Raw genomic sequence first — 22,556 nt, 5'->3', positions numbered from 1 at the left:
TAAGAGATTAAAACAACTGGTAATTGATTTTGTGTCTTCTTTATAATATTTTGTTATTTATATCAACTTTATTACTTTAAGTAATGGTCATTAAGGCATGCCTGCAAATGATTATTTTAATGGGTATGTTCAATTAAGTTTGAACTGTATGATGTATTCAATAAGACCCAAACTTCACGACGCGATTTTCCCAATTTAAGGATTTCACGACTCGATTTTTCCCAATTTTGAGGTTTTCACGACTCAATTTTTCCCAATTGGACCGGTACAGGTACTTTTCCCAATTGGACAAGGAAAATCGCTGATTTATAGCTTTTATTGTGTCATTGACTTTGGATTTTCACATATTACATGTTGCCAGATCAAATTCACACAAGGCTTGAGCCAAGGTTGCTTTTTATCACTGCTGTAGTTTCAACATTATTGGATGATAATTGTTTATTGCACGATTATTGGAATTCTTATATACAGAACAAGAATATAAAACCTGTTGGCATGGCACTAGCATGCAGCACCTGTCTAGGGCAACAAATAGCAATATTTGATGCATTCAGTGATATTTAATGTTCCAACAAAATTGATGATTATTTAACACCCTGCCATATGCTATTTGCTAAATGTTGTTTCAACAGATTTTATGATAATCAAATATCACTTGACCCTTGTAGACATAGCCGTACACAAAAGAATCTCTGAAAATTGCAGAAACATGTTCAACAAATGTTTTAATAAGCATTCAGAAAAAGTTGAGGTATAAACTGATTTTTACCAAACTCTTCAAGAAAATGGAATAATTACTTGTATCTGAAAGAATTTCGACAAGAATCGATAATTTTCTAAAAAGGTTTAACATTTCATTGGAAAACTTGATTTTTATATATTTAAGTCAAAGAATTAGTTTATTGTATACATATTTGAAGACAGATATTTAGGAAAATGGTATAGTAATGTAAATATAATTTTTTTCCTTAACAACTTTTTCAAAGACAATAAACCAATAATACAGAAACAATCTGTAATGTATACGAAAAGTGCTGTTTTGACATGATGAACAGTTGTTACAGGATATTTAAGCATGTTTTTTACGTCATAAACAAGAGATGTGTTGGTCAGAAACACAATGCCCCCTATTGCGCCGCTTTGAAATAAAATTTCATTATATCATTTGGCAGGTTTAGAAATTATCTCCCTTTAAAGCTTATTACTTCCCTTGGATTGTATTCTTTACTTTTGACCTTAAAGGATGACCTTGACCTTTCACCACTCAATATGAGCGGCTTCATGAGATACACATGCATGCCAAATGAAGTTGCTATCTTCAATATTGCAAAAGTTATGGCAAAACTTTAACCAAGGTTTTGGGACAGAATGACAGACAGACAGGCTAAAGACAATATGCCCCCGATCATTTGATCCGGGAACATAAAAATTACATATAATAAAAACCTAATTTGTATATACTAAAATATTCAACAATTTTTACTATGCAATATTCCAAAGACATATCAAAAGGACATGTATAGTGTGACAGCTATATGCCGCCATCTTCAAAGTGGGGTATTTAAACAATGTATCACAGAAAAGACTATTTAAAATATTCATAAATTGTCCTTGTGTACATTGACCATTGGTTTCTTTATTCGTACAAACTAAAGATTGTTGGCCTAGCCCCCATCTTTCCCACATGTATATATAATCAACTGTACAAAGAATGTAAATCTGGTTAATGTCAGTACTTGCATACTAAAATAAGTACTTAATAATGTTATCTGATATGTTTCAATAACAAGATGTATAACACTACCCACACATTAAATAAAATGTATTTAGTTCTTAAATTTATCTTCTTATTGAGTGACAGTGCATGTAATACATATAATTGACAATGAGCATGTAACATAACCTTGAATTGTACACATTTGTACAAAATATTTCACAAACAAAAACACACACAATCTCGGAATTAACTATAGAGATTAATTAATTAATATAAAAATCAATTCAATGTCACTATTGGACTACAGCATCTTCTTGCTTCCAAGTAAGGCCCACATTAAGATAATATAATTGCGCAATCCAAAGTTGAATGTCGTCAAAGTTTCTAATACAATTGACCATAATAATCACTGCCTTAGCTTTTGTTGCCAAATATCACATTGTTGACAAAGCACCATACAGCTAGGCTTACTGGTACCTGTTGACATTCATAGTTATTATTTAGGGACACATTATCACGATCATGAAATTTATTGCAAACAGCTGCATAAACACAATACAGGCATAAACTTATTTACTCAGCCTGTCAAATTAATTTCACCTGCTTTTAAACATCAGCTCGTCTTCACAAAGCTTTGATGGGAAATCTTAAGGAAACAAGAGATGTGTTCGTCAGAAACACAATGCCCCCTATTGGGCCGCTTTGAAAAAAAAAAGTACTTTTTTTGACCTTTGACCTTGAAGGATGACCTTGACCCTGAACTTCCACCACTCAAAATGTGCAGCTTCATGAGAACCCCGCTTTGAATTATTTTTTTACCTTTGACCTTGAAGGATGACCTTGAACTTCCACCACTCAAAATGTGCAGCTTCATGACATACACATGCATGCCAAATATCAAGTTGCTATCTTGAATATTGAAAAAGTTATGGCCAATGTTAAAGTTTTTTTTTTTGACGGACGGACAGACTGACTGACATACTGACTGACTGACAGTTCAACTGCTATATGCCACCCTACTGGGGGCATAAAAACAAAAGAGAAATGGTAATAGTAAGCTTACGGAAAATTCTTTAGAGATATCCTAAGGGAAAAATTTAAGAGAAATCCACAATAAGTATTATGAGATTCTAATCATTGTCACCAAGTTTTATTAAACTCCTTTAAAAGGTATAGATGATATGTATCAGACACAAAAGTAGAGGCTCTAACTTTTGACCATGACGAATGACCTTGACCTAAGGCCAGCAAGACAGACTCGTGCCTTATGTACATTGTCTCAATGACCTAAGCATTTAATAATGTTATACAATCCTTTAAAGGGTATAAGAAATATGGAGCAGACATGACAAATTAAGGCTCTAACCATTGAAAGTGAAGTATGACCTTGACCCACCTTAACTGACTCATGCCACATTGACATCATCACAATTACTTATATTGAAGTAAACTTTCATGAAATCATTCAATCTATGTAGGAGATATGGATTGTACAAGAAGGTAAAGGCTCATTTTTTATTTACTTCAAGTACGACCTTAACCATGAGCCGGCATCACTGACAAATGCCTTATGCACATTGTCTGAATGACCATAACATTTGAGCAACATTTATTGGAATTCTTTCAAAGGGTATAGACGATGGATGCTCAAACCTTTGACCTTGACGTTTGACCATGATCTTCAGCTGGGATGACTGACTCATTCCTTCTGGTCATGGTCAACATGTCCTCTACATTTGAGGAAAGTTTGATGAAAATCTATCTGAGGATATTGGAGATATGGAGCAGACATGAACGTGTCACGGACAAACTGGCGGACAGACAAATAGCCTGATAATGAGGAATTGTAGGAATGTTAGAAAATGCGAGTATTTTTTCCTCATACTGATTTCCCGGTACATATTTCCCGAGATATTCAATCACTTCTATCTCATGTCTGCCATGTACTATACAAGCATATATATATATATATATATATATATATATATATATATATATATATATATATATATATATATATATATATATATATATATATATATATTTAGTCCTGGCATGAACACTCAAGAGACCTTCTAAGCCATGTTTGCTAGGTGACTTTCATTTCGAACTGTGACTGTTTTTCTGCTGAACATATCTCGAGTACAAGGTACTTCTTCTCATTAATATTTGCTGGCACCAAGCACTTTCCACTGGTCGGATTGTAAAGTTGATACACCATATTCTGAAATAAAGATGCAGTTTATTTGAGCCCCGTTCTAGGAAAACAGGGCTTAATGCATGTGCATATGTTGTCATACTAGTATAAACAGCCTAATCAGGGACAAAACTTTCTGCTTTCATGGAATTTTTCGTTTAAAGGAGGTCCATTCTATATGACAATCAATTATTGTTGGAAAATGTCAACTCTGATCAGCCTGTTCAGACTGCACAGGCTAATCTGTGATGACACTTTACGAGCGAGCATTAAGCCCAGTTTTCCCACAATGAGGCTCATTTTTCTTCACTTCAACAACACATCAACCATTTTCTGAAAAGCAGACACAGTTATTTTCTATTGTCCCATAACAATCCATTAGTCCTCTAATGTCAAGTGAGACCAAGACAAAACAAATGCTTTCCACAGTAGTGATGAATATGGTGAGACCAACACCGGTAATGCTCTTCAGATATTAATTTTGTGGATTTTTAGGGAGTCCTTTCAACAACAAATTCAAATGTTCAACAAATGTTTCCGTCCAAAGTCTCATACTAGACATAATGAACAAAGCCACAAATTAAAGCTCCATAGGAAATTTTGGATTTTACGATTCCATTTTATGTCAACAAAATAAAATCAATCCACACTATCCTACAACGGTGTATGTTGTAACCTGTTGTTATAAGACAAGTTGAAAAAAATGTAAAAAATATATTTGAAGAAGGATATTGAATATTGCTAATGCATAATTTGATATCTAAAAGAGCAATCCATTCAATTTGATTTTCCTTATGTTGAAAATAGTAAGAGTACGCCAATGTCAATAGACTGTCCGTTAGACAAACAGACATCCATTGTTTTATCAGTATAGCCCCTCTTCTTGATTGAGGGAATAGTACAATACTAAATTGTGAAATTATCATTTGTCAGATTTTAAAGTCAATACACTTAAGTCAGAAAAATACAAGCAGTTTCTTTCCTTGTTTCAACACAAGATTGTCAAAAAATGATATTAAATTAATAATTTGTTTTGTTAGATCTTCATCGTTGTCAACAGTATTTAATTCATATCACTTTCCCAACTCACACTTTCCCAGCAATAGTTGGTTCACCAGCACTAACAGCACACATGTACACCAGTAACCCTCAACTACCATACTTGAAACAGAGTTAGAGAATGGCCATAGAAAGCATTTAATGACCATTCACACAAGTCATGTGGCTGGGCCGGGATCAAACCCAGGACTCTTATGATTTGTAGCAATATTAAAATGACAATGTTAACCCTATTGACAATATTCAGGCCTGCTTAAAACCTGCAAGCCTATGATTTGTAGCAAACTTTACATGACAATGTTACCCCTATTAACCATATTCAGACCTGCTTAAAACCTGTGATCCTATGATTTGTAGCAAAATTCACATGACCATGTAACCCCTATTGACAATATTCAGGTCTGCTTCAAACCTGCGATCCTATGATTTGTAGCAAAATTCATATGACAATGTTACCCCAATTGACTATATTCAGGTCTGCTTCAAAACCAAGAGCCTATGGTTTGTAGCAAAATTCATATAACAATGTTACCCCAATTGACAATATGCAGGTCTGCTTCAAACCCAGAATCCTATGATTTGTAGCAAAATTCACATGACAATGTTACCCCTATTGACTATATTCAGGTCTGCTTCAAAACCAAGAGCCTATGGTTTGTAGCAAAATGTACATGACTATGTTAGCCCCATTGACAATATTCAGTCCTGCTTCAAAACCGCGAGCCTATGATTTGTAGCATAATTCACATGACAATGTTACCCCTATTGACAATATCCAGGTCTGCTTCAAACCGGCAAGCCAATTTTTTGTTGCAAAATCACATGACAATGTTACCCCTATTGATAATATTCAGAACTGCTTTGAAACTGTCACATTTGCCTCGCCTCTAATACACAGATTCAAGCTTAATGGGTTGTTCAATAAGTAATCAAAGTAACACATCATTATTACCCTTATAGACCATATCCAAGCCTGCTTCACTTTCATGCCGTCGCATTTGCCGAGCCTAGCGTACCCTGACTCCCCCACTTTGTCTGCCGCTTCCAGACAGAACTTCTGTGACAGCATGAGCTCCTGATCCGAGGTCTCGTACCATTCCTTGAATGACCAGAAGACGATTCCATGTTGAAAATAACATGATATCAGCCATGTTTCGGGAAAACTTGGCTTTATGCATGTGCGTAAAGTGTCGTCCCAGATTAGCCTGTGGAGTCTGTACAGGCTTATCAAGTACCACACATTCGGCTTTTATGGAATTTTATGTTGTAATGAAGTCTCTTCTAAAAGAAAAAAAATACAATTAAGGCGGAAAGTGTCGTGCCTGATTAGCATGTGCGAACTGCACAGGTTTAATAAGCCCAGTTTATCCAGAACGAAGGCCATATAAGAAGCCTTGTCCTGAAAGTTAATTTTCAATCATATTTTTATCTAAATAGTGTAATATATAGACAAAGTGAGATATAATTGATATTTTACTGCATTTTTTGGTTCTTTTTTTGTTTTATTGTGATTATGCTTCAGTGCTCCAACTAGGATTTGAAAAGGGCAGAATGGACTCTTGTCAGAGGTGCCATTTAGCACACATTGGTCTTAACCCTGTGGCATATTTTCAATATAACATGTAAAATAAATCATACAACATGTGCTTTCGTTTAAAGCTAAAATACGAATATCACTTTGTAAAATCATAAATTTTATTGTAACTACTTAGAAAATTAGCTATAAAAATGTGATCAGATAAGAAAACAAGAGATGTGTTTGTCAGAAACACAATGCCCCCTTCTGCGCCGCTTTGAAGCCATACATTTGACCTTTGACCTTTGAGGTGCAGCTCAACGAGAAGTAAGTAAGAGATTAAATGCAGAAATGAAAATTATTATATTATTTTGACCTTTGACCTTGAAGGATGACCTTGACCTTTCACCACTCAAAATGAGCAGCTCCACGAGATACACATGCATGCCAAATATGAAGTTCATGTGTTCAATATTAAAAAAGTTATGATCAAACTTTAACGAAGGTTAAAGTGTTAGTAAAGAAAAATACAATGATATTTGACCTTTGACCTTGATAAATGACCTTGACCTTGACTTTTCACCACTCAAAATGAGCAGCTCCATGAGATACACATGCATGGTAAATATCAAGTTGCTATGTTCAATATTGCAAAAGTTATCAAACTTTAACAAAGGTTAAAATTTTGGGACAGGCAGGCAGGCAGGCAGACAGACAGGACAAAAACAATATACCCCCAATCTATCAATCCGGGGGCATAAAAAAGAGAATAGAAAAGGCAAAGCGGGAGCTTCAAGGGAAAGTAGAGGCGGAAAGGTGCTGTGCAATACCAATTAGGCATAGATGGCGCACTTATACTACATATGACTACAAGGAGACAATTTACAAATTATCATTTTCTCACACATGGATGATGGCATATCACAATTACTGAAACAAGTATTCTCTAAATACAATCAGGAGTATCCATATTTCCACACATTCAACTCATTTAAAATGACAAATGTACTTACAATTGTAAAATAACTACTTGAAACAGAGCTTTGTCACAAACAGGACTAATTCCCCAGCATGGATTTGACAGATATCACCCTTTGGTTCAAAAAGGTACCATGTGACATTGAAATTAGATGGCACATGGTATTTTTTTGCACCAATGGGGCGTATCATGTTCCAGGGCAAATACCTCAGGAATGTATACAGTGATCCAGCTAGGATTTGAAAAGGGCAGGGGGGCTATTTTGTCAAAAGGGCACTTTCGATGCGCAGTATTTTGTGAAAAGGGCACTTTCGACGCACAGTATTTTGTGAAAAGGGCACATTCGAGCGCGCTGGTGTTTCTGGAATGCTTTCTATTTCATGTTAATTTATATGTTATAAATAATTGTATTATTCCCATTATTATTAAACCATTCAAATATAATGTCTACAATGAGGATTAAACTAATTACAATGTAATAAGAGATTTATGAATAATCATATGTAAAAAAAAAAAAAGGAGGTTCGGGGGGCAGGGCGGAGGTTCGGGAGGGCAGGGCGCGGCGCCCTTCGATTTAGGCCTAGCTGGAGCACTGGTATAGGACACTAAGGGTTTATTAAATGTCTTGCACATATTTACTTCATGGTGATGACGTTTTCACTTGCAATTCACTTGTGAAATGTGAAAGAAGTTTGCTCCATAATTATAACATTTCGGAAGACATACCAATCCACAAACAGGGCTTTTTTTCCTTCAGTGAGAATGGCTGTTTTTCACAATTTTGGGAAGTTCGGGACTCAAATGTTCACAATTAAAGAAAGTGCGCGACTCAAAGTTTCACAATTTTATTAAGTTCGTGATTCATTTTGAACTGTTCATGACTCATTTTTTCACAAATGGAGGGGGGAGGGCCAAGGCCACTTCTCAAAGCAGGAAAAAAAGCTCTGACAAACTGTTGAGAGTGACTGAGTAAAATATGCAAAACATGAGCCAATGCAATTCAAGGCTGTAATAACCAGTTCAAATACTCTTAAAAATAATTTCGGACTCTTTCATATTAATTGGGCCTGAAATGTCAATGTTCTTTCTTTCAGTTGGCTCCGTAGTAAGGGGAATCACAACACAAGCAGGGTACCTACCATTCTGCTACTGGCGCATTGTCCAAGTAATATTTTCACATCCCTCGTAATGTTGCCTCCTTCTGGCTGCAGGCAAAGCTGAGTGGATTTGTGCTCAATCTGACCGTGTTTAACATAGACCGGCTGATTACCCGTCTTGGGAACCGTAAGTTTGACATTGCTCGATTCCCCTGGTACCTGTAACTCGGGGTATATGTGTTTCAAATACCACTTGAAGGGTTTGCAATTCAACTTTTGCCTGAGAGCCACTCTGTCAAAAATGTCGCCATACTGCACGCTTGTTGCGTAGCTTTTCGTAGAAAAGAAATGTTGCTGAAAGAAACACAATGACCTAGTATAATGAAAATAAGTCTATATTCTAACTAAACTTTTATTTTTTATCTGAGTTAGATCCTCAAGCTCACTTTTGTGTTCACATAAGATTGTTTTGTTTTTTTAGTTTTGAGCCTGACTCAACCCTAAGTTTAAGGAGGAATTTGTGCATATTCTTATAGCCAAGATTAGAGCTGACAGACATTCTTAATTCTCAGCTGATTGGAAGCTCAAATTTAATCTTTAAAGTTGAGCTCAAAAATTGCTTTTGTTCTTGAAACTGGGCCAATATGAGCAGGGTTCGACATTAACTTTTTTTACAGCCAGACCATCGGACCAGCTCCTCTTAAAATGTACTAGCCCGAATCTGATGTCTACTAGACCATAAATGACATAGCAAATAAACAGAATTGTGTCGTGTGACTGTTTAATCAGGTTTTATCAGAAAATAATTTGTGAACACAAGAAAGTTATTTTGATGCACAGAGTAAAAAATAAAATAAAACTATTTAACAATATAAATTGTTTGTTGTAATTTCACTGTTTATCACCAGTTAAACAAATGATGTCTGTACAGCAGGTGACATTTATTAAACGTTATCAAATTCTGGCCTCCTTGACCGCTGTGCTCCATGCTACCACAACTCCAAGGCCCATTTCAATCATAATCTGTGTCAGTTTTACCTTCGGATTCTTCTTTATTAACTTATTTGTCGTACGAAAATCCAATCTTGAACAAAGCCATTCTTTAAATTACATTCTCTCGTCTGCTATGCCAAAATGTTTACATTGACGATACCGATTTTCGATAGAACAAAGTTCTACAACACTGCAGAAAATCATTAACTCTTTCAGTGCTGGAACCGAATTTTGAAGGTCTTTGCAAACAGTTTGGATCCAGATGAGACGCCACAGAACGTGGCGTCTCATCTGGATCCAAACTGTTTGCTATTCTGATAGTATTCTTTGAAAAAAATTGAAGAAAATGCTAATTTTAGAAATTCAGCAGACAACATTTTAGCAGACTACAAATTTCCCAGCATGCAAAGGGTTAATATTCATGACAACTTTACCAATGGAAACAAGCTATTTCTGCTGGAAGCTCTCCTTCGCGTCTAAAAATAGCGAAGAATCATGTGAATGCTCCGCGTTTATTTATATACGCTAGTTTTGTTCTGATGTAAATAATGGATACAATAGTTATTTTACACATTAAGAGAAAAAGGTTTTCGGTTAGTTATAGTTATATGAATCAATATAGATTTTGTATGTACGACCAGTCGGACAAGCTAGCCCACAGTTTTACTAGCCCGACCACCGATCTTACTAGACAATGTCTGTCGGACGTGCCTTAGTGTCGAACCCTGAATGAGGTGAGTTGCTGGCAGACTGGATTGAGTTTAACCCATTTATGCCAAGTGGACTCTCCCATCTTTCTAACTTTGATCAATTTATTTCCAAAATTAGGGATGTCTAGTATATTTATTTCTATATTTAGAATAATTCTTACAGAGATTCCTTTAAGCAAAGAGTGCAGACCCTGATGAGGTCATCTGGGTCTACGCTGTTTGCCAAGGCTTTTTTTCTAGACACTAGGCATAAATGGGTTAAACCTTTTTATTTTAGCTCAAAGCTTATTATAAACACTCTTCAGTCTGTTTCCTGGAACAAGAACCAGAACTTGGTGTCTCTGGGGGCGGAGATCTAAAGACTGCTCCCACAGCGGTGATCTGGTGTCGCTAGGCAGACACCATGTCCACTATGCCACGACGACCAGACTGGATTTAATGCAAACTTGTTCAAAGCAATCATGAAATAATAAAATATTGAAAGTGATTTTATATACCTCCACAAACGAAGTTTAGGGGGGTATATAGGAGTGAGCTTGTCTGTCGGTCGGTCGGTCTGTCGGTCCGTATTAAGTGTCCGCTCTCTAATTCAAGTTGTTTTCATCCGATCTTCACCAAACTTGGTATGAAGTTGTATCTAGATGATTTCTAGGTCAAGTTTGAATATGGGCCATGCCGGGTCAAAAACTAGGTCACAAGGTCACTTAGTGTGTTTTAAACATTGAGCATTGTGTCTGCTGTTTTTTGTGAAGACAACATGCAAAATATTCTGTGTCCATGCGGCATGTGGGAGTATTCGTCACGTCTGTGACAAAGCTCTAGTTTTTAAAAAATTCACCATAAAAATGATCTTTGATCTAATGACATTTGTGGACATTGCTCCTTGGGCCGTATATCTCATATGTTGCGAATGATTCGCCCCTTCACAGAGGTGTGAATAACATCCTCAAGTCATGGAGATTATATTTCAATAATCATATTAGCCGCGTTAAGGGTAAAGTGTCGTCCCAGACAAGCCTCTACAGACTGCGCAGGCAAATCAGGGACGACACTTTCCTCTTAGACTTTGATTTTGTTTTTAAGACACTCAATTTAAATATAAAATCCGTATAAGCTGAAGCAGGCTTTTTCCGCTCCATTTTGGGAAAACGCCACACTGGAATTTTGGGAATTTCGCGTCGTGAAAACCCCAATTTTGGGAAAAAAGATAATCGCAAAATTGGCTCAATTGGGAAAAATTATCGCATGTAAATAGTGTTTCTTATATTTCAAAGAAGCCGTTAACTGGTAAAAAACGACTTTTAAAATTTTACAAAATATTATGAACATGTGTGATAAGTGCAGGTTTTTTAATCTGAATTTGGGGAAAAGGTATCGCGATCGTGTGGATAATAAAGTTACAAAGCGTTGTGTGTTCAGGTTCTTCCTTTTACTTCAGATTCAAAACAAATATAAACATGACGTATATAAACAACAACAAATATGGCGTGACGTCAGGGACGTAATACACTTAAGCGCGGCGCGGCAAATAACGTTACGTACATTCACAACAAAAGGCCTGGCCTTTTTTGAGTTGTAAAAAATCGGATTTTGAGGAAAATAAGGGAAGTCTTAAATAATCATTAACATATTTTACAGTTTTTAAAACAAATTCAAGGCAACAAATAATTTAATTATGCAAGACTTTTTTCTATTTTCTACACCGGATCAGGTTAACTTATATATTTTAAGGTTAAAAAAAAAAAAAAGATTTTTTTTTTTTTTTTTTTTTGGAATTGGGAATTTTTTTTTTCAATTGGAAAAAAAAACAACCAGATTTGCACCGGGAATGGGGCCGAATTTCGGACCCGTGGCATAGGGCGGAAAAAGCCTGTGAAGGTATCGTCCCTGGTTAGCCTGTGCAATTAGCACAAACCTGAATAGAATTCTTCGCCTAGAAGTGACTTTCTTTAAGCAGAAAAGTCCATAAAGCTGAAAGTGTCATCCCTAATTAGCCTGTACGGACTGCACAGGTTAATCAGGGACGACACTTTACACACATGCATTAAGAATTCCCAGAACTGGTCTCATATTATGAATACAGATGCACGTACAATGTACTCATCCATCCAGACTTTTGCCACCCGAACTGAGTTCCTCAGCATGGTATCTTCACCACTCGGCGATTCGTATGGGCGACGCTGGCGGAAAATGTGACCAACGCGGGAACATGGAACAATCTCCAGCTTTCCCCCGCACTGCCAAAACTGACATGGAAAAGTACAGAGCAGGGATGTCATGATTATTTAAAACCAGTGATTTTCACATAAATTTAAATGCTTTGACAAGGGATCTACCAGTAGCAGACTCCAACTTAACATAACGAATCAAGATTCCTGAAAATTCAACCAATTTTTTTATTCTTTGATGCTATGAATTTGATTGGCAATTGGTTATTAATGACATACCTGCCAGGGGCTCATGTTAGAAAACATTGAAGGACATATTTTACATTATCATAATTATGTTGTAATTCAATACATGGGTTGATGAATACAGTCTAGGTAATTACTCGAAATGATATCTCCAGGTTTTCCCCTCCCCACGTGTCCAGGCCTGCATCGTACTCGCCCATATCCCTGAAGACTTGTCTGTACACGGCAAACAGCCCCCCAGCCATTGTGGGCGTCTCGATGGGCTGAATATAGCTTTCATTGTCTGCAATAACTCTTATATATCAGCCTCGTTCTGGGAAAGCGTGACTTCATGGATGTGCATAAAGTGGCATCCCTGGGGTCCGTTTCATCAACGATCGTACGACAAAATTGGAATACGACACATATTTCAAAGACGCTTTTTAACTAAACACCAAATAATAATACTATTATTTTTCTGTATATCTATTCATTTCATAGTTTTCTCACATATGGTTTATATTTTGAATGCATATTGATGAACAGCTTTTGTATTTTCAGTCTCCAAAATAAGGTCGTAAATTAAGATTGTCGTACGATCTTTGATGAAACGGCACCCAGATTAGTTTGTGCAGTCTTCACAGGCTTATCAGGGACAACAATTTGCGTTTTTATAAAAAATTGAAATGAATTCTCTTCTTAAATAAAATCCAGTACACGCAAAAAATGATGTCCCTGGTTAGCCTATGTGGACTGCACAGGCTAATCTGGGACAAAGCTCTATGCGTATGGGTTATGCCCAATTGTTTTTGGAGTGTGGCTCAGTAGGTAATTATGTCCTTGACTTGAAACAAGTCGACTTCTATTTAAGCCATCTTGATATGCTGAATTAAGTTTTTAAATCCTGCCAAGAACGCAACAGCAATCTATATGAATAATAATGGATCTTGATAGAATTAATATTTCCATCATGTTGAGGAATACACAAACACTTGTAATAGATTTTAATTGAGTAAAACCAATCCGTATGTTATTGAAGCCATAGTAATTCTTCATAGACTAATCAGTAAATGACATTTTCATCGTCAGCATGAAATACAAAAGGTTTCAAAGATACCATTGTTCATCAACTCAAGACTGCCTGCAGTTATAGGATAAAGAAGTATTATACGCCAACTAAAAAAAGCTGTTGACCAGGGCCTTTTCCATGGATTTTAAAGTTAATGTACCTGGTAATAAGATCTTCTTTTTAAGATACACTTCAACACTGTTATTTCGAAGTCGTCGGGACCGTTAAAAAAACTTCGGATTAACGATAATTTGAAATAAACATTTGACAGACTTAGATTTGATTGATTCTGTAAAAATAAAACGTTGTGGAATCCGTATGGTTCGGTTACAAGATACTATTAATAATTGTTGTACTTAAAAACGTAAACTAGTCATATAGCAATAGATTTTTACTTGTTACAAACGGAGGAATAAAACGATTCTTTTTCTGCTTTTTATTTTTCTCTTATTACCAAAGATATAAAATATAATGAATAGCACAAATCAGCAAATTCACACACTACGCGCATACGACAAAAATGTAATTATCGGCTTTTGACAGGCCACGCTCAGACGACAAAGGTGTGAAATTACGCTCACTGTTTTGCAGTTTTGACTTCGGATTAAAGATAGTTAATTAGGTGCGAATTAAAGTGTTGGGACCGACAGAATCACTTCGAATTAACGATTTCTTCGGTTTAACGAAGTTCGGATTACCAATGAAATTTTACATTAAACAAAGAAGAACCAAAATTGGGACCCGAATACTTCGAAATAACAGTAACTTCGGATTATCGGTGTTCGAAATAAAAGTGTTGAAGTGTATATCATGCACTTTCATCAGTGATAATGAGACTTATATTAGAACATATGGCACAAACTGTTAAAACGGCATTTATTAAAAACAAGGGCCATAGCTTACACTTCATATAGCATTTCAATCAGAGAACTTAGCCTAATATCATAACCGCAAAAGCTCATAAAGTTGTGTAAAAATGAGATGAAAACTGTTGGATGTAGAGATTACAGTCGTCAAACAAATATATGCTGCAATCTATGTCCTCTGAAACACTTGCTTACTTTTAAAATAATCTGCTGGCAATTGCTCCCATTGGAAGTGCAGGCCCCAGTTAAAACCACCTTTGACCAGAGGGGATTCTTTGTACTCGAACGTTCCCGAGTTGATCGCATCAATCACAGGTACAGCGATTGTTGGCTTTTTGGTGCTCGCTAGAGACGTTAGAAGTGGCTCTAACCATTGCGCATTTACTTCACAGTGACTATCTAAGAACACTAGTACCTGAAAAAAACTACAGGAAGTAATACAATACCAAATATGTGGAAGATATCATACTTAACTTTACCAAGTACAGTGTTACTTGATTCATTTATTTAAATTTTCTGAATAAAAGTATTTTTTTAAATAACAAAGGGAGACAATTCAATTGATCAACAATACCAGGTAACACGAGTTACTCCCCTTTGATATCGAAAACTGCTATTTTAACTGATATATCCAATTTTCTGAATTAATAAATCCTTTAAAAGCATGCATTTTTTGCATGACCTGCCTTAACCAATAAATTTTAAGTAGCCCATAACCATTACATTTAAGGATTTTTCATATTCCACAAAACACGAGGTCTAGACTTATAAATCCACAAGAAACATTGAATCAAATCACTGGAATTAAGAGATACCCCCCCCCCCCCAATGTCATAATCTTAGTATGTATTAATATGCTACCCACTTAAGACTTTAATAAGATCCTTGTTTGTGAATATCTCACTACCTCTCCAGTGGCAACGTGGGCACCATACATTCTTGCGCGTATCAAGCCTTGTCGTGTTGGAGTTCGAACCAAAGTCACGTTTGGGTGAAGCTCCCAGATGTATATGGCTAGTTTTTCCTGCAGATGGGCTGTGCAAAAAAGCTTTCTGTGTTAAATTTGTTCTAAGTAGAATGTTACAACGTTAAAATATGTTTTGCATTTCTGTCAGAAATTCCATGTATCAGTACATAAGAAATGTAGAATATTTGAAATATCTCAATATGTTTTGTGCAGATATGTTTTTAATTCGCAATTATTAAATGCATTGGTATCAGTTTGGAGAAAGGGATTAATCTGTAATTCTTAAGTTCATTAAATATTTGAAGTTAGTATCATCATACTTTTGTTCATATTTGTTCTCTTAAATAATGTTGACATTAAATCCAGGCCTTTTCCTGATCATTTTGAAAAATGAGATTTCAGGATTTTTCGCATAAAAAGTCCGCTGAATTTGAAAACTGAATTAATATAAATCCTAATAATAATTTAACCTATAACAACAAAATTATATAACTTATTGCTATAAAATTTGTAAATTGCAACTGACATAAAATTTATAATTAATAATCATCAGACACTTATTTGAAAAGATATATTTTTTTCGAAATTGGGATTTTTTACCAATTTGCATTGATAATGGATCTGTTTCACGAACCGTAGATATATCTGGAGAAATTGAATACACCCACTTTAAAACAGTTGATACATACACAGGTTGAGATCACTTGCATCATCAACCAGCACTATTTCATGTAAGAGACTGGTAGGTGTCCTGTTGATAACAGAGTGCACGGTCCGCAGAAGAATTGACCAGGCTTCGTTGTAGAAACAAATGATCACGCTGGTCTTTGGGAGGTCAGATCTGTAAGTCTGGGTGTGACAGCTGGAATCAATTCAAGAATGCTAGTATTTTATCTTTGTTTGTTTGGACCTGTTTCTTAACCTGTATTTGTTCTAATCTGGCTGAGAAAAAAAACCTTTCCCATTTTGCTATTTATGCAAAAATATTTGGCATATTTTTTAAGAAGAGGGGAACATTTATTACATGATTATGCTTATCATCATAAAGAAACCTTTAAACCAGCTACTTCAAGTATAGTTCACAGTGGCGTAATGGATATCGTGTCCACCTAGCAGCTGGGAGGTCACTGTGGGAGCGTTCTTAAGATCTCCCCAAGAGACACTAAGTTCAAGTTATAGTCCCAAGAAACGGACTAGAGTGTTTCAAATAAGCCTTAGGCTTTCTATGCAATCAAGCTAAAATAAATAGGTTTAAACTAACTGATACACTTTATTAGGGTTACACTAAGCAATTTATGATATAAATGTTATATAATGTGATGGAGTCAAAATTAGGTCATGTAATATACTATAGCATCAAAGAATAAAATACCATTCTACATGCAATATTTTTATCAAAACAAATTGATTTGATAACATGCCGAGTTCAAACTTAAATTAAAAAAACAAACATGTTAAAACAAGAGATGTGTTTGTCAGAAACACAATGCCCCCTATTGCGCCACTTTGAAGCCATATATTTGACCTTTTACCTTGAAGGATGACCTTGACCTTGATCTTTCACCACTCAAAATGTGCAGCTCCATGAGATACACATGCATGCCAAATATCAAGTTGCTATCTTCAATAATGCAAAAGTTATTGCAACACTTTAACCAAGGTTAAAGTTTTGGGACACACACATACAATGACAGACAGACAGACAGGACTAAAACAATATACCCCCTCTTCTTCGAATAAGGGGGCATAAAAATGTTTACTTACAGTTGATGTCTCGTGTCAGGAATGGCTCTGTTCAGACTCAAACGGCTACTTAGTAGCTCATTGAACGCATACAGACTTGAACCTATTATCAACAGAAATAAAAGTAATCACTTCAGGAATAAGGCACAAAAATAAGTTTGTGTCCGATATTCCTAACTTTTGCATGTTCAGTGAATTGTTTATACAGAGTTATTCAGTCTACAGGGCTTTTTTTCCTTCTTTGGGACCTGCCGAAAATCGGCCCTTTCCCCTCAGATTTTTTTCCCCTCAGCAGGAAAACTTTCCCCAGACTTCAATTTTTTCCCCTTAAAAATTTTTTTTTTTTTTTTTTTTTTTTTTAAACTTTAAATACATAAGTTAACCTGATCCAGTGTAAAAAATATAACATATTGCAAAATTAAATTATCTGTTGCCTTGTATTTGTTTTTAACAGCAAAATATGTTGAATTGATTATTTAAGACTTTCCTTATTTTCCCCAAGATACGGCGCTTCACGTGATTTTTTCCCCCCAAATCTGTATTTCGCGCAATTTTTTTTCCCCTCAAAAAAGGCCAGGCCCTTTCCCCAAAATCAGATAAAAAACCCTGGTCTACATAATAGCTAAATCTGAAAAATGAATTAATTTTTAACCTTAGATTATTTCTGATATCAATGCAACAGTTTACTTAAATACAATGTCACATGTGAGAGGATTAATAGAATGGAGGTTGATAGAAAATAAAATGGTGATGATGCTTATTGATATGTACCTTCCTCCTTTTGCTTTTGATCTTTGTCGTCATTTATCCTGCCAAGCATCATAAGTTTTTCAGCATCATACACCAGATCTGAAGGATGAGACATTCTCAAACGTTCTGGTTTAAACCTTTCAGCTGATCGCTCAGAATGAGCATGTACAAGTCGCAATTTTCTCTGGTCTCCACCACCAGTTGACGATGACAAGAGCTTTGAATTTAAAACCACGATTGTTATGAAGAAAATAACTGGTACACCAAGCACACCAGCTTTTTGGTAGCGTTTCAAACGAGAAAACTGCATCTTCAGTATATCAAACATGTGTCATGTTCTCAAAACAGACCTGAACTTAATCGTACCAATTGTATCTGTTTAAGACAATGGCATGTTTATGGTCACGAAAATGTATTGCAAACATATATATTTTTATCAATAGCACATGGCAATCTAGACTCTGAGTCTGATGAACACCGTTTAATCAATTTGTTTCTGAATGTATCTGTTTTATTTAATTGCATTTGTAGCAACAAGAAATCAAACACAGCAACTAAAGAGTCTTTTCCGGGTGCAAGTACACAACATTCTAAGTTTTCCTAAATCCCGAACACGTTTGCCATGAAATTACATGTATTATTGATGGCTCAATAGACAGAATATACAACGAATCGCATGTATTTAAACATTTACAATTTGTTGTTCTTCGTGTATATAAAAATCTCCACTTAATTTATTTAAATCACACAATTTCGTGATATGGATGAAATAGTTTGTAGGACGGGAAATAGAGCACATTAAATAAGATTTGTCTCCCTTAAATTTGGCATTCTGGGATGGAATTCGCCATCAATCAGGAAAAGGGTGTTAATCGCGAGAAATCGATTTTCGTCATCATTATGGAACGACTGAAGCTTGAACGCAATAAGTGATTTGCAATCATTTTAGTGCATTTCTTGAATTAAACAACACGCATTTTATTGATTATAAGTGCAATAAGGAGCAGAATGACGAGCCATCAAACTGTGCAAGAGAAACAAAAATCACTGAAAGTGAAAAAAGCAAAGAGAAAACTGTTTAGGGCCAATGAACCATTGTTGAGTGTATTCATGTGGGGAATTAATCACTCGGTATATATGTTCTTAACTTATAATTATTACTTAGTAATTAACTAGAAAGTTATTTGTAAACAGATTAAGTCTGTTGTTATTAAGCATCAATGACCAGATTTTTGGGATAAGTCAGATGCCATTCATGTTCACTCTCTCAGTCTTCATTATTGTCAAAATGTCAAAGCATTTTTTTTTACTGGGTGACACATTTCTCCTTTAGACCCATCACACATGGCGCTTAGACTTGCTTTTCGAGGAAATATTTATCTTGTCGGGGTAAACATTATTATCATCGAATATCCCAACATTGTGGGAGTTCTAACATCGTGGTATCCATTATTCTCGTGACCTCTCGTCGCGTGCGTTATTTTTTCTCGTGCGACTTATGTCAAAAGAGACAGCAGTTTGTTTACACAGCGTCCGAGAACAAAATCAACGAAAATGCGATTCAAACAGGTAAATAAGGATAAATGTACACGATGCGGGCCGCGATTTTTGCCTAAATCACAGACACACGGTGGTCATTATTTATTTTGGGTGAAAAATCACCGCTATCTCGCACGTTTCATCACGCTAGGTCGAGCATGATCACCGTGAATGCGATAAATATAATCTCCGCGGTGATTCACTGCGATTCACCGCGTTCCCGGTCAACGTGGTGAAGAACGATTTTCCTACGTTACATGTACATATATAATCTTCACAGAGATTATAGCAATATGGGATTATTAGCATTGTTGGCAGATATAATTGAGTATCCTTTTTAAAATATCAACATGTATTTCACACCCATGTCCCTGACAGTTCAACATTGCTCGAGAAATAGTAAAGACAAACGTTTACTATTGTTCCATCAATTGAATTTTACACGCTACTATTTTATTAAAAAGATCTAGCTGCCCAATCCGGATTGGAGACGCGTACATCATCTGAAGCAATGTGCACATTTAAATTTAGATGCACATGTAAAAGTCATTTTCTGAAAATTGGGACGAAGTGAAAGTATTCATTTTACAAATAAACCATTTGAATTTTATTCAAATGGTCGACATTTTTTATATTTGTGTCGTCTGTGTATTTTAGCAAGTTTTATGCAATTATATATAGTTTATTTCAACATTTAAAGCAAGTCTCGTTTCCGAGATTAAACTATGTAAATTTCTTTGATATGGTTACTGACCTACAAAATCATTGACAGATGACATCCGATGGTAATTGTATGAAGTATGCAGAGAAGCTGATGAAATGTTAAAACAAGCGCGTAGAAGTAAAAATATCAGGTTATAATCTGTACCTGTTTCTTATATCCGCGAATTATCGCTGAGTGCCTTGGCATGATTCGGAGTGAATACTCATTGTGGCTGCGGAGAAACTTCGAGAACAAAAGAAACTGTAGCCGCGAACTTTGTTGGTTTTGCGTGAGCCATACTGTACAATTGTTATTTCAACCAATAAAGATATTGTTTGGAAATCAGGATTCGACATTCCGCAAGTACGGTGTTTACTTTCAAATTGGAATACATTTTAGCGATATAATCATTAATGTGATCGTCAATAATAATGACATTAGTTAATAAGTTGAAATTTAAATATAGTAGTCAACGCCAATCACTGCGATTCGCGGTGTTTTGCGATGATTCAACAGCTGATCTTTATCGCGAGATGGTCGCAGTGAAATCACGGCAGAATCACCGCGAATCACCCGTAGCGTGTTATCACGGTGAATAACCGCGATTTGCGGCGAATCACCGCGCTTTGCCATGTTGGCCCAAACGCGGTGATTGGTGATTTAGGCAAAAATCGCGGGCCGCGTAGTGTATTACCACCTTTCTGAAAAATGATATTTTACTATTTCATGTTCATAGCATGTGAAAAATGACCGATATAACGCCCCAAAGTGTTGCCCCCATTTTTTTTTCGTTTACAGAGCAGACGACATGACCTTTCCAGGGGCGCGTATGCAAATGAGTATTTAAATTTTAGGCCGAGCAATTTTTATTTTTCGATTAAAGTGACTTGATATTTTAGCTGTTTTCTACATTTTATCAATGGTGCAATAAAATAGCACTGAGTTAAATGGGTTAAAGTCTCTATAACGCTCAAAATCAACGAAACTTTCGTAAGTATTTCCTAAAATAAAGTTAACATCTAAACAATCAGTGTTCCTTATAGCAATAGCCACAATTTCAACGCTAGATGTGGTACGATTACATAGATTTTTGTAGATACAAAATGATCGTTTTTATTTATTTGTGACCACAAAAATTCCATGTTAATTTATTGCGATTTATATATCTATTGATACGACACAGGAACACTAAAATGGTACCATGTTAAAACCATAATAAAAACGAGCATTTTGTATCCACAAACATCTAGTCTACCAGACCACATCTGGCGTTGAAATTTCGACAATGGCCATAATGAACAATGATTTTTAATTCTTTAGCTTTATTTTACGAAATATTGTACAACATTTTCATTGATTTTGAGTAGAAATGTCACTTTAAAAGGGACAGGTAACTACAATTATTAGATGTGGTTCTGCAAGTGGTGTAGCTGTTCAACCCTTTTTTGTCTTTGCTGGTAAACGATGTATTCCAGATCTCATGAAGGGTGCATCACCAGGAGTTAGAATTTGTTAATCCCACATAAAAAATTCTCAGCTAAATGAAAGTTGATTAGTTTCAGTAAACAATTGTTTTGATTGGCCTTATGCAAAAAATAACATTTTGAAACCGGAAGTTGATCAATTTTAACCTGGAAGGTTTACCGCGAACTTAGGATACATAGGGACCGAGACGCTGAGCAATGGGTATGCAATGAAAAGGTAAATTATATAATATTTTGCTGCATGTTTTTTGTTTTATCTATACCGTAGTAACATTAACCGATAATCAATGTAATATTTAAGTGTTGAACCGCCAAGATCTCTTGACATTTTTTGTCGCGCGAGGCCAATTTTCGTTATTACCACGATGTTAGGATACTCGAGGATAATTAACAGTTGTGTGCAGAAGTATGCCAGTCCAAAGTTATGACAGCCCAGACCACAACAGCATAGTAACTTACAGCTGCCCAATTTCAGTACTTAATAATGTATAATGGGCAAACTTGTACGACTAGCATCCGATTTTTAAAGCCAAAATGTTAAAACAAAATGCATTTGTTTATGCCCTCAGTAGAAGTCTGTCTATACGTTTCTGGATTTTTTTCCAAAATGCTTTCAGATATATACTTGATTTTTGTTGTGTGAGTCTATTCTACATGAGTCACAGATTTAAGTTTTGTTGTGGTCCATCAATTTTGGGGGAAATTAAGGGCCTTGGACTAAGACATATGTCTCTAAAATAACAGTTTTCCAGACTTTTTAGCTCAACTGATTGC

The 22,556-nt window shown here is 35.7% G+C and overlaps 2 protein-coding genes across 3 annotated transcripts in view; one reads left to right on the top strand and one right to left on the bottom strand.

Moving 5' to 3' along the window:
* Positions 1-301: 301 nt before the first annotated feature.
* Positions 302-18,861, bottom strand: LOC127854819 (polypeptide N-acetylgalactosaminyltransferase 11-like). Its single transcript, XM_052389884.1, has 10 exons — positions 18,078-18,861; positions 17,328-17,409; positions 16,253-16,425; positions 15,504-15,631; positions 14,792-15,011; positions 12,820-12,965; positions 12,362-12,514; positions 8,608-8,919; positions 5,926-6,072; positions 302-3,941 (listed from the first exon to the last, which is right to left on the bottom strand). The coding sequence occupies exons 1-10, from the start codon at positions 18,382-18,384 to the stop codon at positions 3,807-3,809; spliced, it is 1,803 nt and encodes a 600-aa protein (XP_052245844.1). The 5' UTR covers positions 18,385-18,861; the 3' UTR covers positions 302-3,806.
* A 7-nt stretch (positions 18,862-18,868) lies between these two features.
* The window catches only part of LOC127854822 (phosphatidylinositol 5-phosphate 4-kinase type-2 alpha-like), a 47,440-nt gene continuing 43,752 nt past the window's right edge, over positions 18,869-22,556 (top strand). The window contains exon 1 of one of the 2 annotated variants that reach the window (XM_052389888.1): positions 18,869-19,187. In XM_052389888.1, coding sequence (XP_052245848.1) covers positions 19,065-19,187 — 123 coding nt within the window. In that variant the 5' untranslated portion in view covers positions 18,869-19,064. The remainder of the gene's footprint in view (positions 19,188-22,556) is intronic. The other variant, XM_052389889.1, reaches the window with a different exon arrangement.

This window comes from Dreissena polymorpha, chromosome 13 (genome assembly GCF_020536995.1).
Source record: "Dreissena polymorpha isolate Duluth1 chromosome 13, UMN_Dpol_1.0, whole genome shotgun sequence".
In the NCBI taxonomy this organism is placed as follows: domain Eukaryota; kingdom Metazoa; phylum Mollusca; class Bivalvia; order Myida; family Dreissenidae; genus Dreissena; species Dreissena polymorpha.
The sequence above is the reverse complement of the archived record's forward strand: the minus strand, read 5'-3'. Positions and strand labels throughout refer to the sequence as shown.

Bases quoted from the DNA above. Each gene is read 5' to 3' on its own strand.
- LOC127854819 (XM_052389884.1), bottom strand. From the start codon at position 18,384: ATGTTTGATATACTGAAGATGCAGTTTTCTCGTTTGAAACGCTACCAA. The intron at 17,410-18,077 runs GTACATATCAAT...TGTTGATAATAG, and splicing joins TCAAAAGCAAAAGGAGGAAG to GTTCAAGTCTGTATGCGTTC. The intron at 8,920-12,361 runs GTACGTGCATCT...TGTTTCTTTCAG, and splicing joins TCTGGATGGATGAGTACATT to CAACATTTCTTTTCTACGAA.